Raw genomic sequence first — 18677 nt, forward strand, 5'->3', positions numbered from 1 at the left:
AGTATTCCAAAACTGCATATAGAGCACGCCTACACTACTTGCAACCAGGAGCTGACCCTCTCGGAATTAAGCCTCCATTTCTGTCACACCACTTACAGCTGTCAGTCTGCAATGAGAAAAAGCGGAGTTTCCATCCCCTCTCCACAAACAGGAGAGAAACCCTGACCCACTCTAAGAGAGAGGGATGGTCCTTGGTTAACGGGGCTTTCGCCAACGAACCACCGCGCTAACTGCTCAGATCAGATCAGTTCTGATCTCCTCGGAGGTGGCTGCAACACCACCAGATGGACAGTATCTAGGTGCGTGAACTGCAAAGCTCTTTCTGCACTTATAAGACACTACATAAACGTTTAGATACATGAAGAAATCCAAGCCCCCAAGTCTCATTGAGACCCTGACTACCAATTTCACATCACTATACTTGCATTTATACTTGCACAGTGTAAACAGCATTAAAGACCAGGAGCACGCTGAGCAAGTAACAGCTCCAAAATTTGAGTTGCTGTATCATGTTTATTTACATATCTCTCAAAAAATTAATCACAAGCATGACAGAAACAAGAAGCTTCACAACAAATCACAACAAATCCAGGCAAGGTTTTTCTGTACATTATATTTTTCAACAACTAGAAATATTTTATCAGCAATACAGACACATTTATACATTAAAAATCTATACAACGTCCTTTTCTCTCCCAGTCTCCGAAACGTGTAGGTTCAGGGCCTCTAGGTCCACCCCTCTCTTTTGTAGCAGGATTGATTCCATCAGGGAATTCTAAAATGACAAGAAAAGCTCATGAAAATGTCTATAATGTTGACAAATATAACAATGTCACCATCTAACATGTTTGCCTCTTAGTTTCACTTTCAAATACAAAGTAATGCTCTTCTGTTTTTAAAGGCAACCTCTAATTAAACATTTCCCAGGGTCATACAAAAGTAATTTCGGAGAGTTTTGTGACTACAGTCAGCAATATGTATGATCATATTCAGTTATGCAAATAAAAAAGCAGCTCGGTGTCCAAAGGCACTACAGCACCAGTTTCTCACGAATTCCTGGTGAGAACCCGCGTCATTCAGGTACACTGTACATATATTCACCACATCTAAAGCACCAGGTCACTTTCTGTGTTTGTTTAAGTCTCTTATTTTAAGCACTCAGGTTTTAATTTTAGCTTGAATTGTAGTCAAGATTCTACTATTCTTGTATTTAAAACACCATGTTTTCATGGATGCTGTTACGGTTTTCAAGAAACAGCACGCTGACATTCATCAACACCACACTAGATATCACAGTCACAGGAGATACTACAAAACTCTACTTTCTACCTTCTAAAACTTAACCTAAGCTCACTAAGTCACTGTGACGCCCTTTCAGGAGAGGGAGACTCTTCGTCAGTGGGCTATGAACAGGACTTTCAGATCTCTCTGGTAAGCGACGTGCTAGGTTCTCACATGAGAGTGCTGCCTCTACTCCCAGCACTCTACTAGCTTATGCCACCTACTCGAACACCACGGGGCTTTCTGCACTTCACAGTCAACAACCTTATGCTACTCCGTGTTCCCTTACTCAGGGCCTTTAAGAGTAGTAAGGCCTCTTAAGAGTAGTAGCTCAGGCTGCACGATGGCCATCCCACTAGGCATCGCGGAGCCATGAAGTACTTTTTGGCACAGTACCATCCCAGGCTGAGCATCTTCTCATCCTGAGCTAGACTGCAGGGCTCCCTGCAGCTCGCTGTAACCTGCACACTCCCTCGCCACGCTAATTCTCCAGAGCCTCCCATGTACACGCATAACTTGGGGCTCCCTCAGTCGTATCCCTAACTCAGCTCTGGTGGGCAACACAAGGAATAAGAAGCAGGGTTCAAAATGAGAAAAGACAACAACTGAAATCCTGGAGAGCGGAGAAAAAGGACGGTGATGGAGGGAGACTCATATTGCTACAGGCTATACAGAATGACATACTGAGATGCCTGTTTAAAAATTCATGCAGACCAGGATAGGAAATGCCAGTATTTGAGCACCTTTGGCAGTAAAAGGAGCGCAAATGCATCTAGTATTATTTTGTAGATGTCATCATCCCAATAACCAAGCATTACTCATGTGCCGACCATGGATGCAGAAGTTCAAAAGATTTCTCCACGGTAGCTACACAGCAGTGTGAATTCAAATAACCACCTTAAACTCTTACGTTTTTTTCCCAATAACACAATGGGCAGTCAGCATTCTAACAAACTATTGATGGTGTTACATGTAAAAATATACAGGTACAACCACATGTGAAACCTTGAGTCTTACTCTAAACCTAGAACACCTCAGCAAAAAACAAATGATAATAATTATACATTTGTTTTTAATGAAGCAGTGATTGCATTTATTTTCTTGGGAATACAAGCACAATAATTAAATATCTGCATACACAGTAGCTCCAAGTCTGAGTCAGTTCTCAAGTGAGTCACAATTTGAAATTGCTTGCAGCCATTTCAGATATGATACTATAATTTTTCAGTCATTTTGTCATCTGGATATTCATAGTAATCTACTGATATATTAAAAGGCTTGTCCTAGAGACCTCGAAATAGATAAACATGGATTATCACTACTGGTAAACAGTAGCAGAACATCACATTACGGTGAAGAAGATAAAGCATGACTAGCACTTTTATTTAAAGGAAGATGGCGAATTAAAAAAAAGGGAGAAAGAGGTTCTGTCTTTCTCCTGTGTGATAAAGAAGCGTACATTTCTAGTGTCTTCAGCAGCAACATATCTGTGCCTCAATCTTGTTGGGTTCTCTAAATGCAGCCCCACTACGGTCACTGGAACGCAACACGAACAGCAGTCCGTTAGGTCTCCCTGGACGCCACCGAGTGGCCCAGTAACCTCAGTATCTGCTGCTGCTTTGCAAAACACTACCTGCAAGACTATGAGGAAGACTGACCACAAGATGCAGCATGAATTGGAAATCTTTTCTGGTCTAAGAAATAGAACAGGCTTCTTGGATAATAAAAAGTAGCAGGCGCCCTCATGAGCTTACTACCACCATTGACAGCTGTACTGTAATAGACCAATACCAGCTACATTTCTCAGAATCACGCAATGGTTCACGGTGGATGGCACCTTTGGCAGACATCTGGTCCCAACACTGCTCAAAGCAAGGCTGGTATCAGGTCAGGACATCCAGGCAAATCTGAGTATCTCCACGAAGAGAGGGATCACAGATTCTCTGCGTGACTTGTTACAATGTTTGACCACCCTTGTTCTGAAGACTTCTTCCCTCATACACTGTTTGCAGCCACCTGTGCACACTGCCCTCCTGTCTCTGTTTATTTCAGAACCATTATGCTTAGAAAGTGATTCTGATGAGCACTGAATACCTACCCCTCCTCTTACACCAGTACCAGCACAGCATCTCAGGGTCTTGCCTTTAAAAAGCGGCTTTCAATTTTGTAAAACATGACTTACTTTCCAGGGGTTCCCTCTCTATACTGGATTCCTCTGGTTCATCAAATCGACCTACTGGTAACTTCGGTTTCTTAAGCGACTGCTTAGCAGGTTCAGATCTTCCTCCTGTCTTAGAGCTGGTACTCCTCAGAGAGCTGCAAAGCAGTGACGACTCTATCAAACAAATGGACATGTGCAGCAGAAATGTGAGAGTTGAATACTGAGTAGCTCTGTGACTGTTCAAAGCACCTCTGAAAAACCCTCACTTCAGAAACTAGGGAGCTGAGGGCAGGAAAACAAACTCTAAATATTGGTTAAACATTCAACTCACGAACACCTAAGAAATCAGCACAGATAATTTATTTTTGGCCCTAGAAACATATGGAGGCAAAACTGTGTTAGTTGTATAACTCAGTTCACACAAACAGTGTATTTTAAACTACTTTAACTTATCTTCACTGTTACCTTCTTGTATTTAGACTCTAAATAGTAATTATGCTAGCATAGACCAGTATGTTCTGTTTTCCCAGAGAAGTCCTAACCTCCCCTAAGAAGCCTGCCCATTTCCAGGTCTTGGCTCACTTCCAACAGCTTCTGAGTCAGAAAAAGCTTCTGCTTTCCCAAAAGAAAGTTTTAAAAAAATAAAACGTTGTTCCCTTAGTAACGGGTTTTCCAGAATGCTGGTAGAGAATAGTTGGGCTTCCCTTATGATGGTAAAATGATTCAGCTGGTAGTCAAAAGCAAGACAAACTTTGAGCACATTTAAGTTCAATTATATAAGTGCATGCAAATGCTTTAATTAAAAGCATAAACTATTTTCCTTTAAAGTTCTACTAACAATTTTTTTAATGTAAATTAAAAGTTGTAAATAGGAGAAAGCCTATTAATATCCCTACCTAGAGTCTTTTCAAGTAGTGAAAAAATGGAGGTGCACAGATATTGTAAGTCATAAATCATTCAAGAGTCATAAGTCAAAAATTACTTACGAAGCTTTCTCAAAATGACTGATATTTCTGTATTAGGTGAAAGAGCCAAATGTCCACTGTGAGCATGAACTACCCTCTAAAAATATTTTAGCTGTGGACATGTGCCTAAAGCAGCTCTGACTTTTCTTAAGAAAGAAGATTCAAACAGAAATCCTCCCTGTCCTAGCCTAGATGCAAAGCACTTGAAAAAACTATTATCCTACCTTGCTAAAGAGAGAGCATCAGAAAACCTTCTCAAGCAGCGTGGATTTGACTCACCTATATATACACCAAACAACAATCCACCTGTATTCCCAGATCAGCATATTCATTCATTCTAAAATACCGCAACCTTAAGAAGATTAAACCCTGCAGTCACATAAACTGTATTACACCTGCCAACTGTTGCCAATGCCCCAAAGGAGTAATTGGTTTTTTTCTTTCAGCATGACATCGTGGACTATCAAGAGATAAGAATCTAACCCTTCAGCATACACTGGGTCTTTCTACTCCTGCCAAGCATCTTGTCATTCCTCAGCAAGCTGAAAGAGAAGCTAGCTAGGAAACTAAATTAAAGTTGATATTCTAGTCCAAGTTAAAATAAAATCAGATTAAGGTACTGATATGAAACTGATTATCTAAGTCAGTGGAAAAGAAGCAAAATCCATTTTCCTATTTGCAATACTTGATATTGTTGACCAAAATACATTCTTCTTGACACAGAGGCGACAGAAGCTTAACATTAAGCACCTCTGAAAAAGAGGAGATGAACAATCAACTTTATCAGTAAACCACATTCTACAAACTGATCTTTGACTCCTTCATCCGTTATGGGCAGTCACAGAGCTACCCAATTCAGTAATTATATAGCTGGATTTGAACAGAAGTTGAAAACCCCAAGTCTTTAAAGTTGCTCCACAGCCAACATCCACACTACCCAGCAGTCTTTTGATGTGCCCCACAGACTGTGACTTATTGTAACAAAGCCATTTGTGCAGTGGGAGGTGGACACTCATCAGGATGCTCAGGAGCATCAGTCAAATCTTGCCACAAACCCAATGGCGAAACAGAGCCTAGGAGGGGGCTGCAAACACCTAACATAATTTGTTTTCCACCTCTTCTATTAACATGTACTGTACTGGTCTGTTTCAGGAATACTGTATCAACAGGCTCACAAAAATCTCAGCTTTTGACAGAGAAGGAAGTGGCCTGACCTGCAGTCCTCCAGAACAGACTAAGCTGAGCTGCCTGAGGGACAGACACTGCTCCGCAGGCTACTTTATCTGTCCTCCCACCTAGGCTCCTCCATGCACTAAACACCCGAATTTCCTCATATAAAGGACACAGACTAGTACACTTCAAGCCCACAGTAAGGTCCCTCCAGCTATTCTACAAATATTAAACCGCTGCTTAATATTTTACTACCGTTTAAAAATTCGCAGCAATGATAGGGAAAGCAAACCTCTGCAACCAATAGTGAGGCCTGACAGCAGTAGGTCTGCAATACAGGAGAGAACATTAATATATAGAGGAGGAAAAAAAAAAAAGGCAGGAAACCTATAGAGAAAGGTGGCGGGGGACACAAAAGCTGTGGCACCTCGCCGCCCCTAACCGCTGCTGTGGACTGACAACGCGGGAATCACACGGCTGACGGCGCACGGCCCCTGTCACCCGCCGCCATCTTAGGGGCCCTTCAGCAACCCCAGCGCTGACAGCCGCGGCCGCTAACCGCCCCTCCCTCCCTCTCTCTCCTCTCCTAACTCCCCCGTGTTGAGGAAAGTGAGGGGAGCCTGGGCAGCCCCTCCGCGGCACAAGCCAGGCCCCTCCCTCCCTCCGCCCGCCTCTTACTCGCTGCCCTGGGCGCGCCGCGCAGCAGCCGCAGAGCCATGGCCGCGCCGAGCCAGGGCGCTTGAGGGGGCTGGGGGGGGGGGGGGGGGGGGGGGGCTGCAGCGCAGGCGCAAACGGCGACGGCTCCAGGCCAGGGGGCGGGCGAAGGGGGGCGGGGCTCGCGCGAGCCCCGCCCCCCCTTCGCCCGCCTGAGGGGAAGTGGCGGGAAACGCCATTACTGTCAGGGCGGCGGGTGCCCACCGCCCTTAAAACACAACCCTGTTCCCCCGAGCCACTCTCCGCCTGCGACGAACGTGTGTAGGCATACACCGATACCCCAGCTGGTGCCCTCTCTGCACTCCAACAGGCATTGTTCACCCTCCCTGGTGTCCTGTCGCTGGGCACCACTGAAAAGGGTCTGGCCCCATCCTCCTGCCACCCACCCTTGAGATATTTATAAGCATTTCTAAGGTCCCCTCTCAGCCTTCTCCAGGCTAAACAAGCCCAGCTCCCTCCAGCCTCTCCTCATAGGAGAGATGCTCCAGTCCCCTCATCATCCTTGTAGTCCTCCACTGGACTCTCTCCAGTAGCTCCTCATCTTTCTTGAACCGGGGAGCCCAGAACTGGATGCAGAGAAACTGGCCAGCCAAAGCCAAGCGCTGAACCAGAGAACTTAACAGCGCATCTTTTCAGTTTCCCAGTTTACCCAGTGAAGCTGCTTTTAACACTCTTTCCCTCTCTCTCAGTATAAACCTAACCCTAGGATAGGTAACCTGTGCTCATGGGGTGGAGCTCCAGTTCATGTTTGGAAAATGGCAACGTTTGCTTTCTGTCACTCTTCAAACATCTCCAGCTAATGTCGTTCTTCCACAAAACCGAATTCGGAACACTCCATCCGCAGATGCTAAACTGCAGAAGATAACTTTCAGCGGCTCTTGGAGACCGGAGTCTAAAACAGCATTAAAAGTTTAAGAACATAAATCTTCTTGGTAAATTAACAGCAATGCTCCATTGAGTTTATTGCACTACATCTGGCAATGACTACACATTGAAAGGGATTAAATTTAACTGACTGCCTTATGCGTGACATTTTCTCAATCAGCTTTTTTCTAACGTGGTTAACTGCACATTACAGACCGAAAATAATGGGAAACCCTTTTCTTTAACAGCAAGATGCCGGGCCTCCAGCTCAGAGAGAATAAAGAGGAATATAGGTGGCTCATGCAGAAGCAATGCCCTTCTGCCCAAAAGCAGCAAGAAAACCCCACACGTATTCCAAGTTCCAGAACTTATCATGCATGTACTCAATACAGTAAAAACTATCATGAAACTCTTACGTTAAGAATACTCATAATAAGCTGTCTGCAGTTACCAAGTAATAGTAAGCTCTGTTCCTTAACAGCTTAACACAAATCCATGAGAAATCATGCTTATCATGCAATCTCAAATGGTAAGGATGAAATGGCAATGCGAGATTAATTAGGAACTGTTCTTCCACCTTTTTAGGTTGCTGAGGTCTTCAAAGCATTTTTTCCTGTTCTTCATTTATTGCATTGCTGAAAAGATGCAAAATTTACTTTTTACTCCTGAATTATGTATTTCTAGATCTTGTGAATGAGGTAATGAATCTGAACATTGGTAAATACAAATGTAGCACATGCCACAGGAATTTTCCACTTCGTGATTAAATGCAATGTTTTCTCTGTTTGTTTTCCTCCCTCTGTTTACCGATCATGCATCTCAAACAATACCATATTCTGCTTCGCTTTGCTGTTCTGAACAGCAAGGGAGAGAAGACCTGGAGCTAACACAAACTCCGCAGCAGGTCAGCTCAGACGAGTTGAACGGAAGCTGGCCGCGGGGGCTGTGTAGGAAGCACCACAACCAGCACTGCCCCAGGCAGCGAGCAAGTGTGCCCATTCTGCCTAGATGGCCCCCTCTTCCCCTCCGACCACGTCAAGAAGCTTGGTTATCTGAACACTACCCCTAGTCAGGGCTGTGCTAGTAAGGTTGGCTTGGAATGAACGGTGTCTTGTGGTTATAGAGCAAGTTTTCCATCAATGCGGAACTTCTTGGCTCCGCAGCAAAGCCTGCTGATTTCCACAATAGAACATGAGCTCTTTTTCCCAACTTGCACACAGAAGTTCAGACACCATCTCATTTTATGCAATGACCTCCCGACTTTGTGAAGTAACAGTAGCAGCCTACTGCCGTCAGGGAACAAGAGACTGGCAACTTCCTGAAGGAATGTTAAGACCTCAATTTTTCTCTGTCATTCTGTGAGCAGCACAATGGTCTTTCAAGCAGCTGTAGGACACCGGCATAAAGGAGGGGTCATTATCACTACAGGAAGATGAAGCCCTGATTCAAATGGAAGAGTGGTGAGATGGAGCACTTTATAGCTGCTGCTGCATCAGATTACATTCAATTATGTGGGTAAGAGTCTGTATTTCTGCTAGTAAATAGAAGGCAGAACCACGCAGGAGCAGGAGTAGTATGTCATGCAACACATGCACAGTCGTCCAAGCGTGCAAGATTGCATGTTCTCAGACAGCAACTGCAAGTGTACCACATGGTCTGTAAATGCTACTTCCTATGTGTCAAGGACACGTTGAGGTCATCATGCCACTCCCTCCTGTCTTACGGCACACGAGCAGCAGCCATTCCTTTGGGACTTCAAGGTGTCAAACAGCCCCCACAAAAGCTACAGCACTGAGAGGGATACATACGGGCCGCACTGGGCTACACAAATAAGAGGAGAGAAAAATAAGTTAATGTTCTCTTCATTTGCCCTGTTCTTTGATAAACTTACAAGCAAATATTACACAATTTCCAGCACCGCCCATTTTCTTCAAAGAACAAACCAAATTCAAGTGTCTTTACATGCATAGGGTCTACTAGTAAAACAAAAAAGTGGCTACTTCTGCCAGGAAATTTCTGCTTTGCTAATCACAAAAGAATGCTTTACACTTCTGGATGTCCAGGGAGATGCAGCAAGACAGACATTTTTCAGTAGTGGCAGAAAATTCTAAATACTTACGTACTAAGAGTAGTTTAACTTGATCATTGTGAACAGAGGAATTTTTTTTTGATCTAGCTCTCTGATATTAAAAATTTAGCCACTAGCCAACTACTAGAATACTGTCAGACAAAAGGCAGTTGAGATTTCAGAACTTCATTTAAATATTTACAACATACCAGCACCACCATAATGTAAAAAAAAAAAAAAATTAATAAAAGTAGGCACTGTTAGAGTGGGAATGTATTTAAGATATCTTTGTGTCGTAAGGACTTGCCTAACACAACTCTAATAAAATACTCTTTTAAGTGTGTCCATTGCCAAACTGTAGGTGGTCATCTGAAACTTGTAAGCTACAGAGAAAAAAAAAATATATTACAAAGAATGTATTAACAAACCAAATGCAAAATCACTTCATTATAAACTATTATTGCTATATTCATTTCAAATAATACAAAATTATTAACTATATACAAAAAAGCCTCCCCAGAATTTTGGTAATTAGCAGAACATTTCAGTTTCTTTAATTGCTTCCATTAGAGTCATTTGTTCTTTTTATTAACACCAGATGCAATAACACAATGCTAAAAATAAACATGCATTATACAACAAATTTATATTTTTCAAAAAATGTTCAGTACAATTAGTGAATGCACATATTACTCTTTTCCCCCTACTTTTAGTGAATTATTGTTTGAAATCGAGAAAAGGGAAGGAGGGAGAAACCAAACTTACTGCTATTCAGCACCAGTAGAAAGTCAACAGACCTTTAACATTCCTGTATATCAAAAACATTTTATCTGTATCACTAAACAGGTAAAGTTTACAATATTGTCCCATTTGAAGATGTACTGATTTATATTTACAATACTTTGTAGTCAATAAAACATTTTAACAATATTTAAAAATTGCTTAAATTCATAAAAGTATTGCAGAAATTTATAACATTTACTTAGTTTACGTACATACAAGGAAGTCCGTGTAAAACTGTCCATGTTCATCTCAAGAACTGACAGAGTAAGGAGCAATTTTAATACAGTTTGCAAAACCCCAATTATTTGAAGGCAGCTATCATTAAACATTCAAAAATCCTTAGCTGTCATTTGCTTCTGAAAACTAAAGTTCCAGTAATAAAATTGAGTATGTAAACTAACATGTTTTTGAAATCAGTAGAAAATATATTCCTACAGGCATAACATATTTAACAACGATGATAATGATTTTGTAGAAAACTGTTAAGCTGCAGTGGTATCTGAACAGACAATTCGGTAATCGTCTTTGCAAGACCCACAGATATAGTAATTTTCAAATATCCAGTATTTCAGCAGCTCATTGTGTTTCCAGTTAAAGTTCCTACAGTGCTAAAATATGACAACTGAACATGTAAGATCTTATCAGAATTTTAAAATCCAATTTATTTTGGCATCTAAAGCCGCTTGTAAAATGTAGCCACGTAACATTGACTTCTGTAGTCTAAGAGCCAATAAGAAACCAACCAAAAGTACGCACTGTGCTTTAATCTCCAAATAATTAGGTATCCCAAATTAAGAAAAAGTAATAGAAAAGTAAAAAGAACAAAATAAAAAAATATTGCACAGTCACATTACCTAGAAAGTAAAGTTGATGTTAAAAAGCCCTAAGTGTGGATGATATAAATTATCTTCCATATAAAAAGTATAAATATCTCTTAAAATACAGCTGCAGCTATACTTTAATACCACACATTATTTGATTCATCTGTTAATGAGGTAATAACCAAGTCTCTTACAATGCTTTTCTTTATTGAAAATATTTTAGGGCAGCAACAAGAAAGAATTTTTCTAAAAATATTTCTGAATCAAGAACAGCAATGTGTGCAGCTCTCCCTATGAGAGAATCTGCTGTATTGGGTAGTGCATTAATTACGTTGTAACGAACCAAATTACATTCCTTGTTTTGAAGAACTGGCAGAAGCAGGTTCTGGATCATTTCAGCATAAATTGGTCCTGTAGAGGAAAAGAAAAAGTTGTACCGTGTGAATCACCAGAAACAAATATAGTTCTTTGGCCCTGAACTCAAAAACAAATACATTCCAGAATAAGAGAGGTAACGATATGTGTTATGCTGTTGTTCTGTTAAGACAGAATACACAGGAAGCTTAATTTCCTCGGAAATCTTGGAAAAATAATTTCAAGCTATGTATTTTAAGTATCTGCACGTTTATAGTGAAAATGTGCTCATCGGTATTAATTTATTACACAATGTAAAAGGTATTTATTTGTCATAGAATGCTGGAATGCAGTTGTGCTCGACAGTGAATACAACCAACCATCACTGAAAATGAGAAGACCACCTTTTCTTTCAGTGCTAGCTTCAAGCCACAACTAAATACAGGCCACGTGCTCTACGCTACAACTTGATGTCCTCAGAAATCAAAGCTATTTGGCCTCCCTGTTCATGGAGTAACACACTAGGGGCTGTGTTCATCCCACCTAACTTTCAGCAAAGTCCACAAGCTAGAAATTTATTCAGTCTCATCTCCTCCTTCATGCAATAGAACAGGACAGATCCAGAAAGAAATTCAGCTCCTGCATGGATCTTCTCCCGCCACTGCTACCCAGTAAGCACAGAGTTTCTAACTACAGGAGACAGGTGCCTCAGTTAAGCACCCAAAATTCAACGGTATCAGTCTAAGACCTATGTGGTTTAACCTGAGTGGTCTGTTTATTTTGCAGGATAATTATTACCTGATTGTTTATCCTTTAAAGCTGTTTTACACATCTCAATGCGAGCGGAGTGGTAAGGAACGTAACGATCTTGCAGAGAGCCAACCAACACAATGTTTTTGAAGTAATGAAGACCTACAGGGAAAAAGGTATCTATTATAACAAATCCCTTCACGATTACTACAGAACGATTAAACCAGTTTACAACTGAAATTTGGCATGAGTTTATTACAAGATCTTGCACAAAAAGGCAGAAAAATCAATTACAATAGGTAGAGTTACAAAATAACAAAGTGTTGGGTACTGGCCTGTCCTCCATACACGTTTTTCACACATATGGGAGAGACCCAGTTCTGATGTTTCCTATTTATGCAGAGCATGGTTCAAACTTTCGTCTTGTTTCTTAGGAATGAAGTGCTGGTTTCTGGCTGACAGAAGGGAGTAAAGCCTCCACATTGCTTAAAGACACCTAAAGAGGGACAGTGCCTTTTCTTCACTGATGTTTCAGTCCACAGTCTGGCTGCACCAGGATTACTGCCCAGCACTAACAAGCACACGACACAGTCCACCCAGCGCAGGTGCCTCTGTTAGGCACTGCCTAACAGAGTAAATGTATCTTCCCAGATTTTAGAGAAAGCTGAAAAAACCCACAACCCCCTGTAAGGTCTGGCCAGCTCGAGCACAGGTGTGGGGTCCACCCTGCACAACTCCCTAGATATAATTAAACCTTTATAATTAAATCCAGACTTCCTACTTCTTGGACAAGCACTCTTAAGTTGATGCAAAGGTAGGAACCCCCAGTAATGATGGACCTACAGTACTTGACTCATTTAATTGTTATGTTTTCTCTAAAACACTTCAGCAGATTTCTGGTGCTGCTCATCTGCTTTAGGCTAAAGACAACGGAGCATTTTCGGAAAACGGGTTGTGTTTGCCTTAGAACAGCCCCTTTAGAATATCATAGCCATCCACAGTTAAATACAAAGGCAACTGTTAGGCAAAACCAGAAAACGCTCAAACAGTTGAGGTGTACGTAAAAGTAAGCTATACTGAAAAGCAGCCAGCCTGAATTCCCGATTCTCTGGGAATCTCCTAGGTGTTTGGTGCTTACATCTTATCACTGGTAGGTTTAATTAAACTCTACTGGCACCAGAGCTAATGAGTTTTGCGCTGGAGCTATTAGCCCTGCTTTTAATTTCTGGATAATAATGGTCAGATCCTGTAACTGATAGTTTTTAATTTACAAAACACACTTAGTCCATTTTGAGAATTATAGAAATACTGCAAATAAAGTCATTCTTCAGAGGTGCTTCTTGGAATCTGCAGCAAACATTTTCTCTGTTAACCTCCACAAACAAAACTTTTCTTTCGTTTAAAAAAAAAAAAGAGATCTGATTTTGTTGGAAAAATAAATTATTTGCTATCTGCTTTTCAAAAGCTATACTGCCAGGTCAAAGTTCTGGATTCTGGTTTCCCTGTTTTAATATGTGTCTGTTTCTAAAGCCATCAATGGAGCCTAAAGTAAAAAATCTTCCCCTTTTTCAGAGGTTGTTTCCTGACTTTCAGTTTTTGTAGACTCCATGGGATGAAGACTACATCTCCAAACCAAGTCAGTTACAGAAACAATGCTGAACAACTTTAGCATGTGAAAAAGTAAATGTATCTTCCCAGATTTTAGAGAAAGCTGAAAAAACCCACAACCCTCTGTAAATCTACAAAAACATGCAGAAAATGCATCCAAACTAGATCCTTGATCCTGTCCTCTTCAAATAGGAAATCTGTTATGGTTTGGGTTTGTTTGTTTTTTTCCCCTGTGCTCACTGAAAAACACTTTCTCAAAAGACAGCTAAGTCACTGGAGTCCTTTTTTTACTTGACATCTGATGAAAACAGACTGCAGCAAATCTTACACGAAGATGCAGATGCCAGTTCCAAAAGTTTGTACTGAGTTGAAAAGAATGCATTTGGAATAAATTCAAGAATAGGAATTCTCTGCAGGCTAATCTGTAATAGTTTCGTAAATTCCTTGGGAGTCTATCTATCTTCTATTAAGTTTTTTTGATATGCACCTTCCCTAGAGAAATATCCATTAGTGTTCATGTACCAGGTACAAAGCAGAGGACTGCCTAGATGTTTTAAGCAACCTGAAGAAGAAAAAGATATCCTGGGGAATCCTGAGAGGAACATCAGTCTACATTAATCAACATTTAAATAGACTCTCTTCATCCTCACATGTGATTTAATACAAACAAAAAAAAAACCCAACCCAAAACAACACAGGCTTAGGACATCACAATTTAATAAATTAGGCATCCTCTTTTGGTCACAGTGACTCATTTTTATGCTTTATATTCTGGTTCATAAAAATAATGTCTTAGGCTTCCCTTCATTTTAGGCATGATAATCTCAGGAATCTTTCATTATTCATTTTCTATGGATAGCTCTGTGCCTCTTTTGAAGAAAGAAGTCCAAGCCTTACGTCTTGAAGTTATCTGACATGGTTCACATTATATATATAGACCACCTATGACTGTATGCATGGGAAAGAGAGGAGTCAAAATGGTGTATATAAATGTATAGAGCCCAGCAACCCCTTGGATTTCTACAACATGAGATAACTCAAACCATTTGGCAATGAGAAGGAACTGCATGGTATTCAGCGGCATCCTTTCTGCTCTCCAGACAGGCTATGGGACTACTCAGGACACAGGCACAGAATAATCTCTAATGTGGTAGTGTGCAGTCCTGAACTGTGCCCAAATTAAGTGTACTTGTGGACAAAGTAGCAATTTCCCACAATCTTTCATTCATGTAGCAGTAAAAACTGGCCCACCAGCCATCTCTATATGTTGTTCTTTCACTTCTTTCCTAGACTTTAAATATATTCCACCTTTAATTAAATTAAAAATTCAGGAATAAATTGTGAACAAGACTACAGCTCAGTTAATTCTTAAGATCCACATCTTTATTGTCCCACACCACACATAAAAGAAGATCTGTCATGCATACTGTAAGTATTAAAAAAAAAAATCCCAAACTTAAAATTATTCTAAGTAATTAATGAACCATTTTTTCTTGTGCAGCAAAGTTTTCAGCTGCTGAATTAAGAAACCAACCCCAAAAATCTAATTAGGCTGACATTTCCAGATTGTTGTAGTTAGGCAAAAATGCTGGAAGATTAAAAGCTAATTCTATCAGAACAAAATACATTTGAACTCACCGCATCGCATCATCTACTGAATACATCACATGTTTTTGCAGAGTACTATAAAAAATACTGATGTTGTCATTAACTACAATGCATTGACTAAATTTTTCAACAGGATTTGAGATAGATTGGAAGAGAACAAGTGAAAGATCACTGCTGAAATAACAAGTAACATGCTTTGTCCCATATAACAGAATGCTCTTTCCTGTAGTAATGAATCTTTAGTGGGCTTTCCCAGTTTTTAAGATGGTCCTTATCACCTAATGGAACTTCAATCGCAGTCACAGCGAGTTTAAGCACATATAGAGCACAATTTCTATCATTTAACCACTGTGCCATCCGTGTCCACCAGCAAATTCTGAATAATAGCATTTGTCATTATTGGATTAACGATATCTATAAATTTCAAACAATTTTTCCAAACAATGCATCAAGTGGCAAAATCTGTCTGAAAGAGCAGGTACAGAGAGCTGGTAACTCATAACTGACTGCAATTATTTTTATACACGTTCAGGCATCAGAATCTGAAGTTAAGTCTGCCCTTTAACTATAGCCAATATCCAAACAAGGAATGGGACATGGAAGCCACTGGTACAATGGGCTATTGATATTCTCTGAGACTTGTATGACAGAAAAAGCACCAAAAGTCCATACCACCACCCTTTAACTAATTCAAAACAAGGCATCAATTATTTGCAATGGACAATACTCACTGTGGATACCACAGAGTTCTTGAGCATAATCAAATCAAAATCATGATAAGCTTAAAAAAAAAAGTACAACAATCTGATTCCGTTAAGTAAGCTGCCATTTTCCTTAGGAATATACTAATCAGAGAATCCTAGATTAGAGTAATTTATGTTGGAAGGGACCTTTGGAGATCACCTGATCCTACCCACTTGCTCAAAGCAGGGCCAACTCTGATACTAGATAAGGTAGCTCAGGGTCATACATGGTTGCTTTGACTTGAACAGAAACGCCTCCGTTTTGTGAAGGTACAATAGCCCCAACGTTTTCTAAAATTTTGTCCATTTACATACTTGTTTGGAAACAGGGATCTGGAAACTTTGCCAAAAATGCAGTCTGGAAATGGCGACTTCAGAAATTATGCTCTGGAAGGCAGCTGTCTCCTGCAGCTGGTCTGCTGCACTGCTTTGTGAAGTTAACACATCACAAACACAACTAGAATCATCCCTCAAAAATTCAAGCACTGGCTTCCTGAGTGATCTGAGGTCTCAGATTAAGATGCCACAGTACAGACGCAAGGAAGCTCCGACTTTCAGCTGCAGTCCCACAAGAAGACTGACTAGGGAACTAGTTTTACAGCAACTCAGGAATTTCATAGAATCATAGAATGATTTGGGTTTGGAAGGGACCTTTAGAGGTTGTCTAGCCCAGCCTCCCTGCAGTGAGCAATTCTGCCTCGAGCATCTTAAAGAACTTGGCTCCAGATGCTACAAAACCTACCAGATTCTTCCAACATTGCTGGAACAGAGCTACTAAGGGCTGGAAAGTCCCTCCCTCTAGGAGAACTGATTAGGTTAGTCTCCATGCCATGCTACCAATACGGATGCTGTTTCAATTCTAGTCTCATTCTCACCACCAGTTACAAACAGGCACTCCCTCAAGTCAAGAGATGAAATGTTTTTTCCCTCCACAAAGCCAAACCGCACCAAGCAAGCTACGCTGACATCCTGTACATCACAGACATCTCAAAGAAGAAAACATGTCAACCATGCTTATTCACTGCCGATCTGTTGTTAGCATTGACATAAATGAAAACCAAAACAAACGCCTTTTCCTTCTTCCAGAGATTAGGAACATGCACATTTTTGAAGGGGGGGGGGGTGGTGTGTGTGTGTGTGTGTGTGTGTGTAAGGCAATAAACAAGCACAACAGAAATCCGCTAATCAAGACCTGTGGAAGTACTAAGACATATGAACCTAAGCCTACCACCTAAGTACAAAAATACCCTGCAAGACACTACGGCTGTACATTCACATTTGTGAACTCTGTGGCATAAGAGGAACACAACTGTAGAGCAAACCCGTTGGTATTAAGAATCCCTCATCCATCATAATGCCCATTTTCAGGAGAGTTTACTTTGGACTAGCTCCAGTCTGGTCCTGTGTATGCAACGTGCATTGGCTGCTAAAGCTCAGTCATTGTGTTCGGAAGTAAACAGGGATCACGGAGAGATTTGCTTCTGAATGCTTTCCTGACTGCTAACGTGGGCATATTCTACGGCTGAGAAATGAGACTTCAAAAAAATGTTCAAAACTAAAGATGAGGTAGAAAAACGTGCCAGTCCAAAGTTTGTTGCAGGAAGCACTCCCACCAGTGAGCGAGCAAACGATTCGTAACTGGGACAGAAAGCAGCAATTTGAGGTTTGCTTTACAGAAGCCAGTCTCAGCAAGCCATGCTTCTGACGCACATCGTTATTCACTAGAGGAAAACGAGTTCTGTCCAGAGTTTTGGAGTCAGTCTACTTGCCAAGTCCTTAATTTCAAGTGATGGAAGTAGACTCTTTGTTTTTAATACTTCCACACTGACCAGCGTATTCACATTCTAAACAAGGTATTCACACGCAAAAGTCCTGCCTGAAACCAAATTAAAGCCAAATGTGACCTGCCACTGACTTTTTTCTTAGACACTCAGAATCTCAAAACCAGCCTCCACATAAGTGAAACTGTTCTCTCACTGCTAAGTTCTTAACAGATAAGGCAGGGTCTGTGAATCCATCAAAACTGACCACCTGAAGTACCATGAACAACAAAGTGCATATTTGTTGGGTAGTAATGGCTACAAATCAAGAATTTACAGTTTATTGTCCTGGAATCCCTTGAATATGTTTATTTTTATGAAAAACGTAACTAACCCAGTATAAAATGTCAATAAGGTAAAAAACCAAAATATTCTAACTGAAGAGAAAAAAAAAGAAGAGCTTCTCTTGCTTGCCTTGCACAAAACAAAATGAATTAGAGAAGCTGGGAGAAGTGCTTAGGACAGTGCTCAAGTTACACCTGAAAGCATCCTCAGTTTCACTGGAGCTACTGCCTTTCTGCTTCCACAGACAAAAATTACAATGTGCTCCAACTGGAGTCAATTCTGTGTTTGAATACACTGATCAAATACATACCCTTCCTTAATCTCTTGAAAGAAAAAACTTCTGATTGTTATTATTTTGGTGATGTGCCAGGAAAATCAGCTGGCATTTCATAAGGTAGCTGATTTTTACATTTGATGTTAGAAAGTAAACACGAAGGTGCAGTTATCGCTTGTAGAAAATATTTAAGCATAACCAATAGATTAAGTGGAAACAGAGATCAGGAGCTGTGCAAACTCCAGAACTTGTCACTGAATCCCTACGTGGTGCTACGCTGCTCAAGTCATTCACACACTAGTTTCGAATAATACTTTACTCATTCCCCATTATCCCTTTAAGGACATGTCTGCAGAACTACCATTTGGTAAGTTTTATGGCAAATGTCAACTGTTCACTTACAAAAAG

The 18677-nt window shown here is 40.7% G+C and overlaps 2 protein-coding genes across 6 annotated transcripts in view; both read right to left on the reverse strand.

The window, feature by feature from the left end:
- Positions 1-493: 493 nt before the first annotated feature.
- Positions 494-6323, reverse strand: SDHAF4 (succinate dehydrogenase complex assembly factor 4). The gene is made up of 3 exons (XM_075414571.1): positions 6256-6323; positions 3464-3616; positions 494-775 (listed from the first exon to the last, which is right to left on the reverse strand). The coding sequence occupies exons 1-3, from the start codon at positions 6293-6295 to the stop codon at positions 666-668; spliced, it is 303 nt and encodes a 100-aa protein (XP_075270686.1). The 5' UTR covers positions 6296-6323; the 3' UTR covers positions 494-665.
- Positions 6324-9025: 2702 nt separating this feature from the next.
- FAM135A (family with sequence similarity 135 member A) overlaps positions 9026-18677 on the reverse strand; it is a 96792-nt gene continuing 87140 nt past the window's right edge. For all 5 annotated transcript variants that reach the window (XM_075414572.1, XM_075414576.1, XM_075414575.1 and 2 more), the window contains 2 exons: positions 11980-12093; positions 9026-11238 (listed from right to left, as the gene is read on the reverse strand). In XM_075414572.1, coding sequence (XP_075270687.1) covers positions 11033-11238; positions 11980-12093 — 320 coding nt within the window. In that variant the 3' untranslated portion in view covers positions 9026-11032. The remainder of the gene's footprint in view (positions 11239-11979; positions 12094-18677) is intronic.

Source organism: Opisthocomus hoazin, chromosome 2 (assembly GCF_030867145.1).
Source record: "Opisthocomus hoazin isolate bOpiHoa1 chromosome 2, bOpiHoa1.hap1, whole genome shotgun sequence".
Lineage (NCBI taxonomy): Eukaryota > Metazoa > Chordata > Aves > Opisthocomiformes > Opisthocomidae > Opisthocomus > Opisthocomus hoazin.

Excerpts from the sequence above, each read along its gene's own strand:
- SDHAF4 (XM_075414571.1), bottom strand. The coding sequence starts at position 6,295 with ATGGCTCTGCGGCTGCTGCGCGGCGCGCCCAGGGCAGCGA. Across the intron at positions 3,617-6,255 it reads CGGCGCGCCCAGGGCAGCGA|AGTCGTCACTGCTTTGCAGC; the intron begins GTAAGAGGCGGG and ends TTTGTTTGATAG. Across the intron at positions 776-3,463 it reads AGAGAGGGAACCCCTGGAAA|AATTCCCTGATGGAATCAAT; the intron begins GTAAGTCATGTT and ends TTGTCATTTTAG.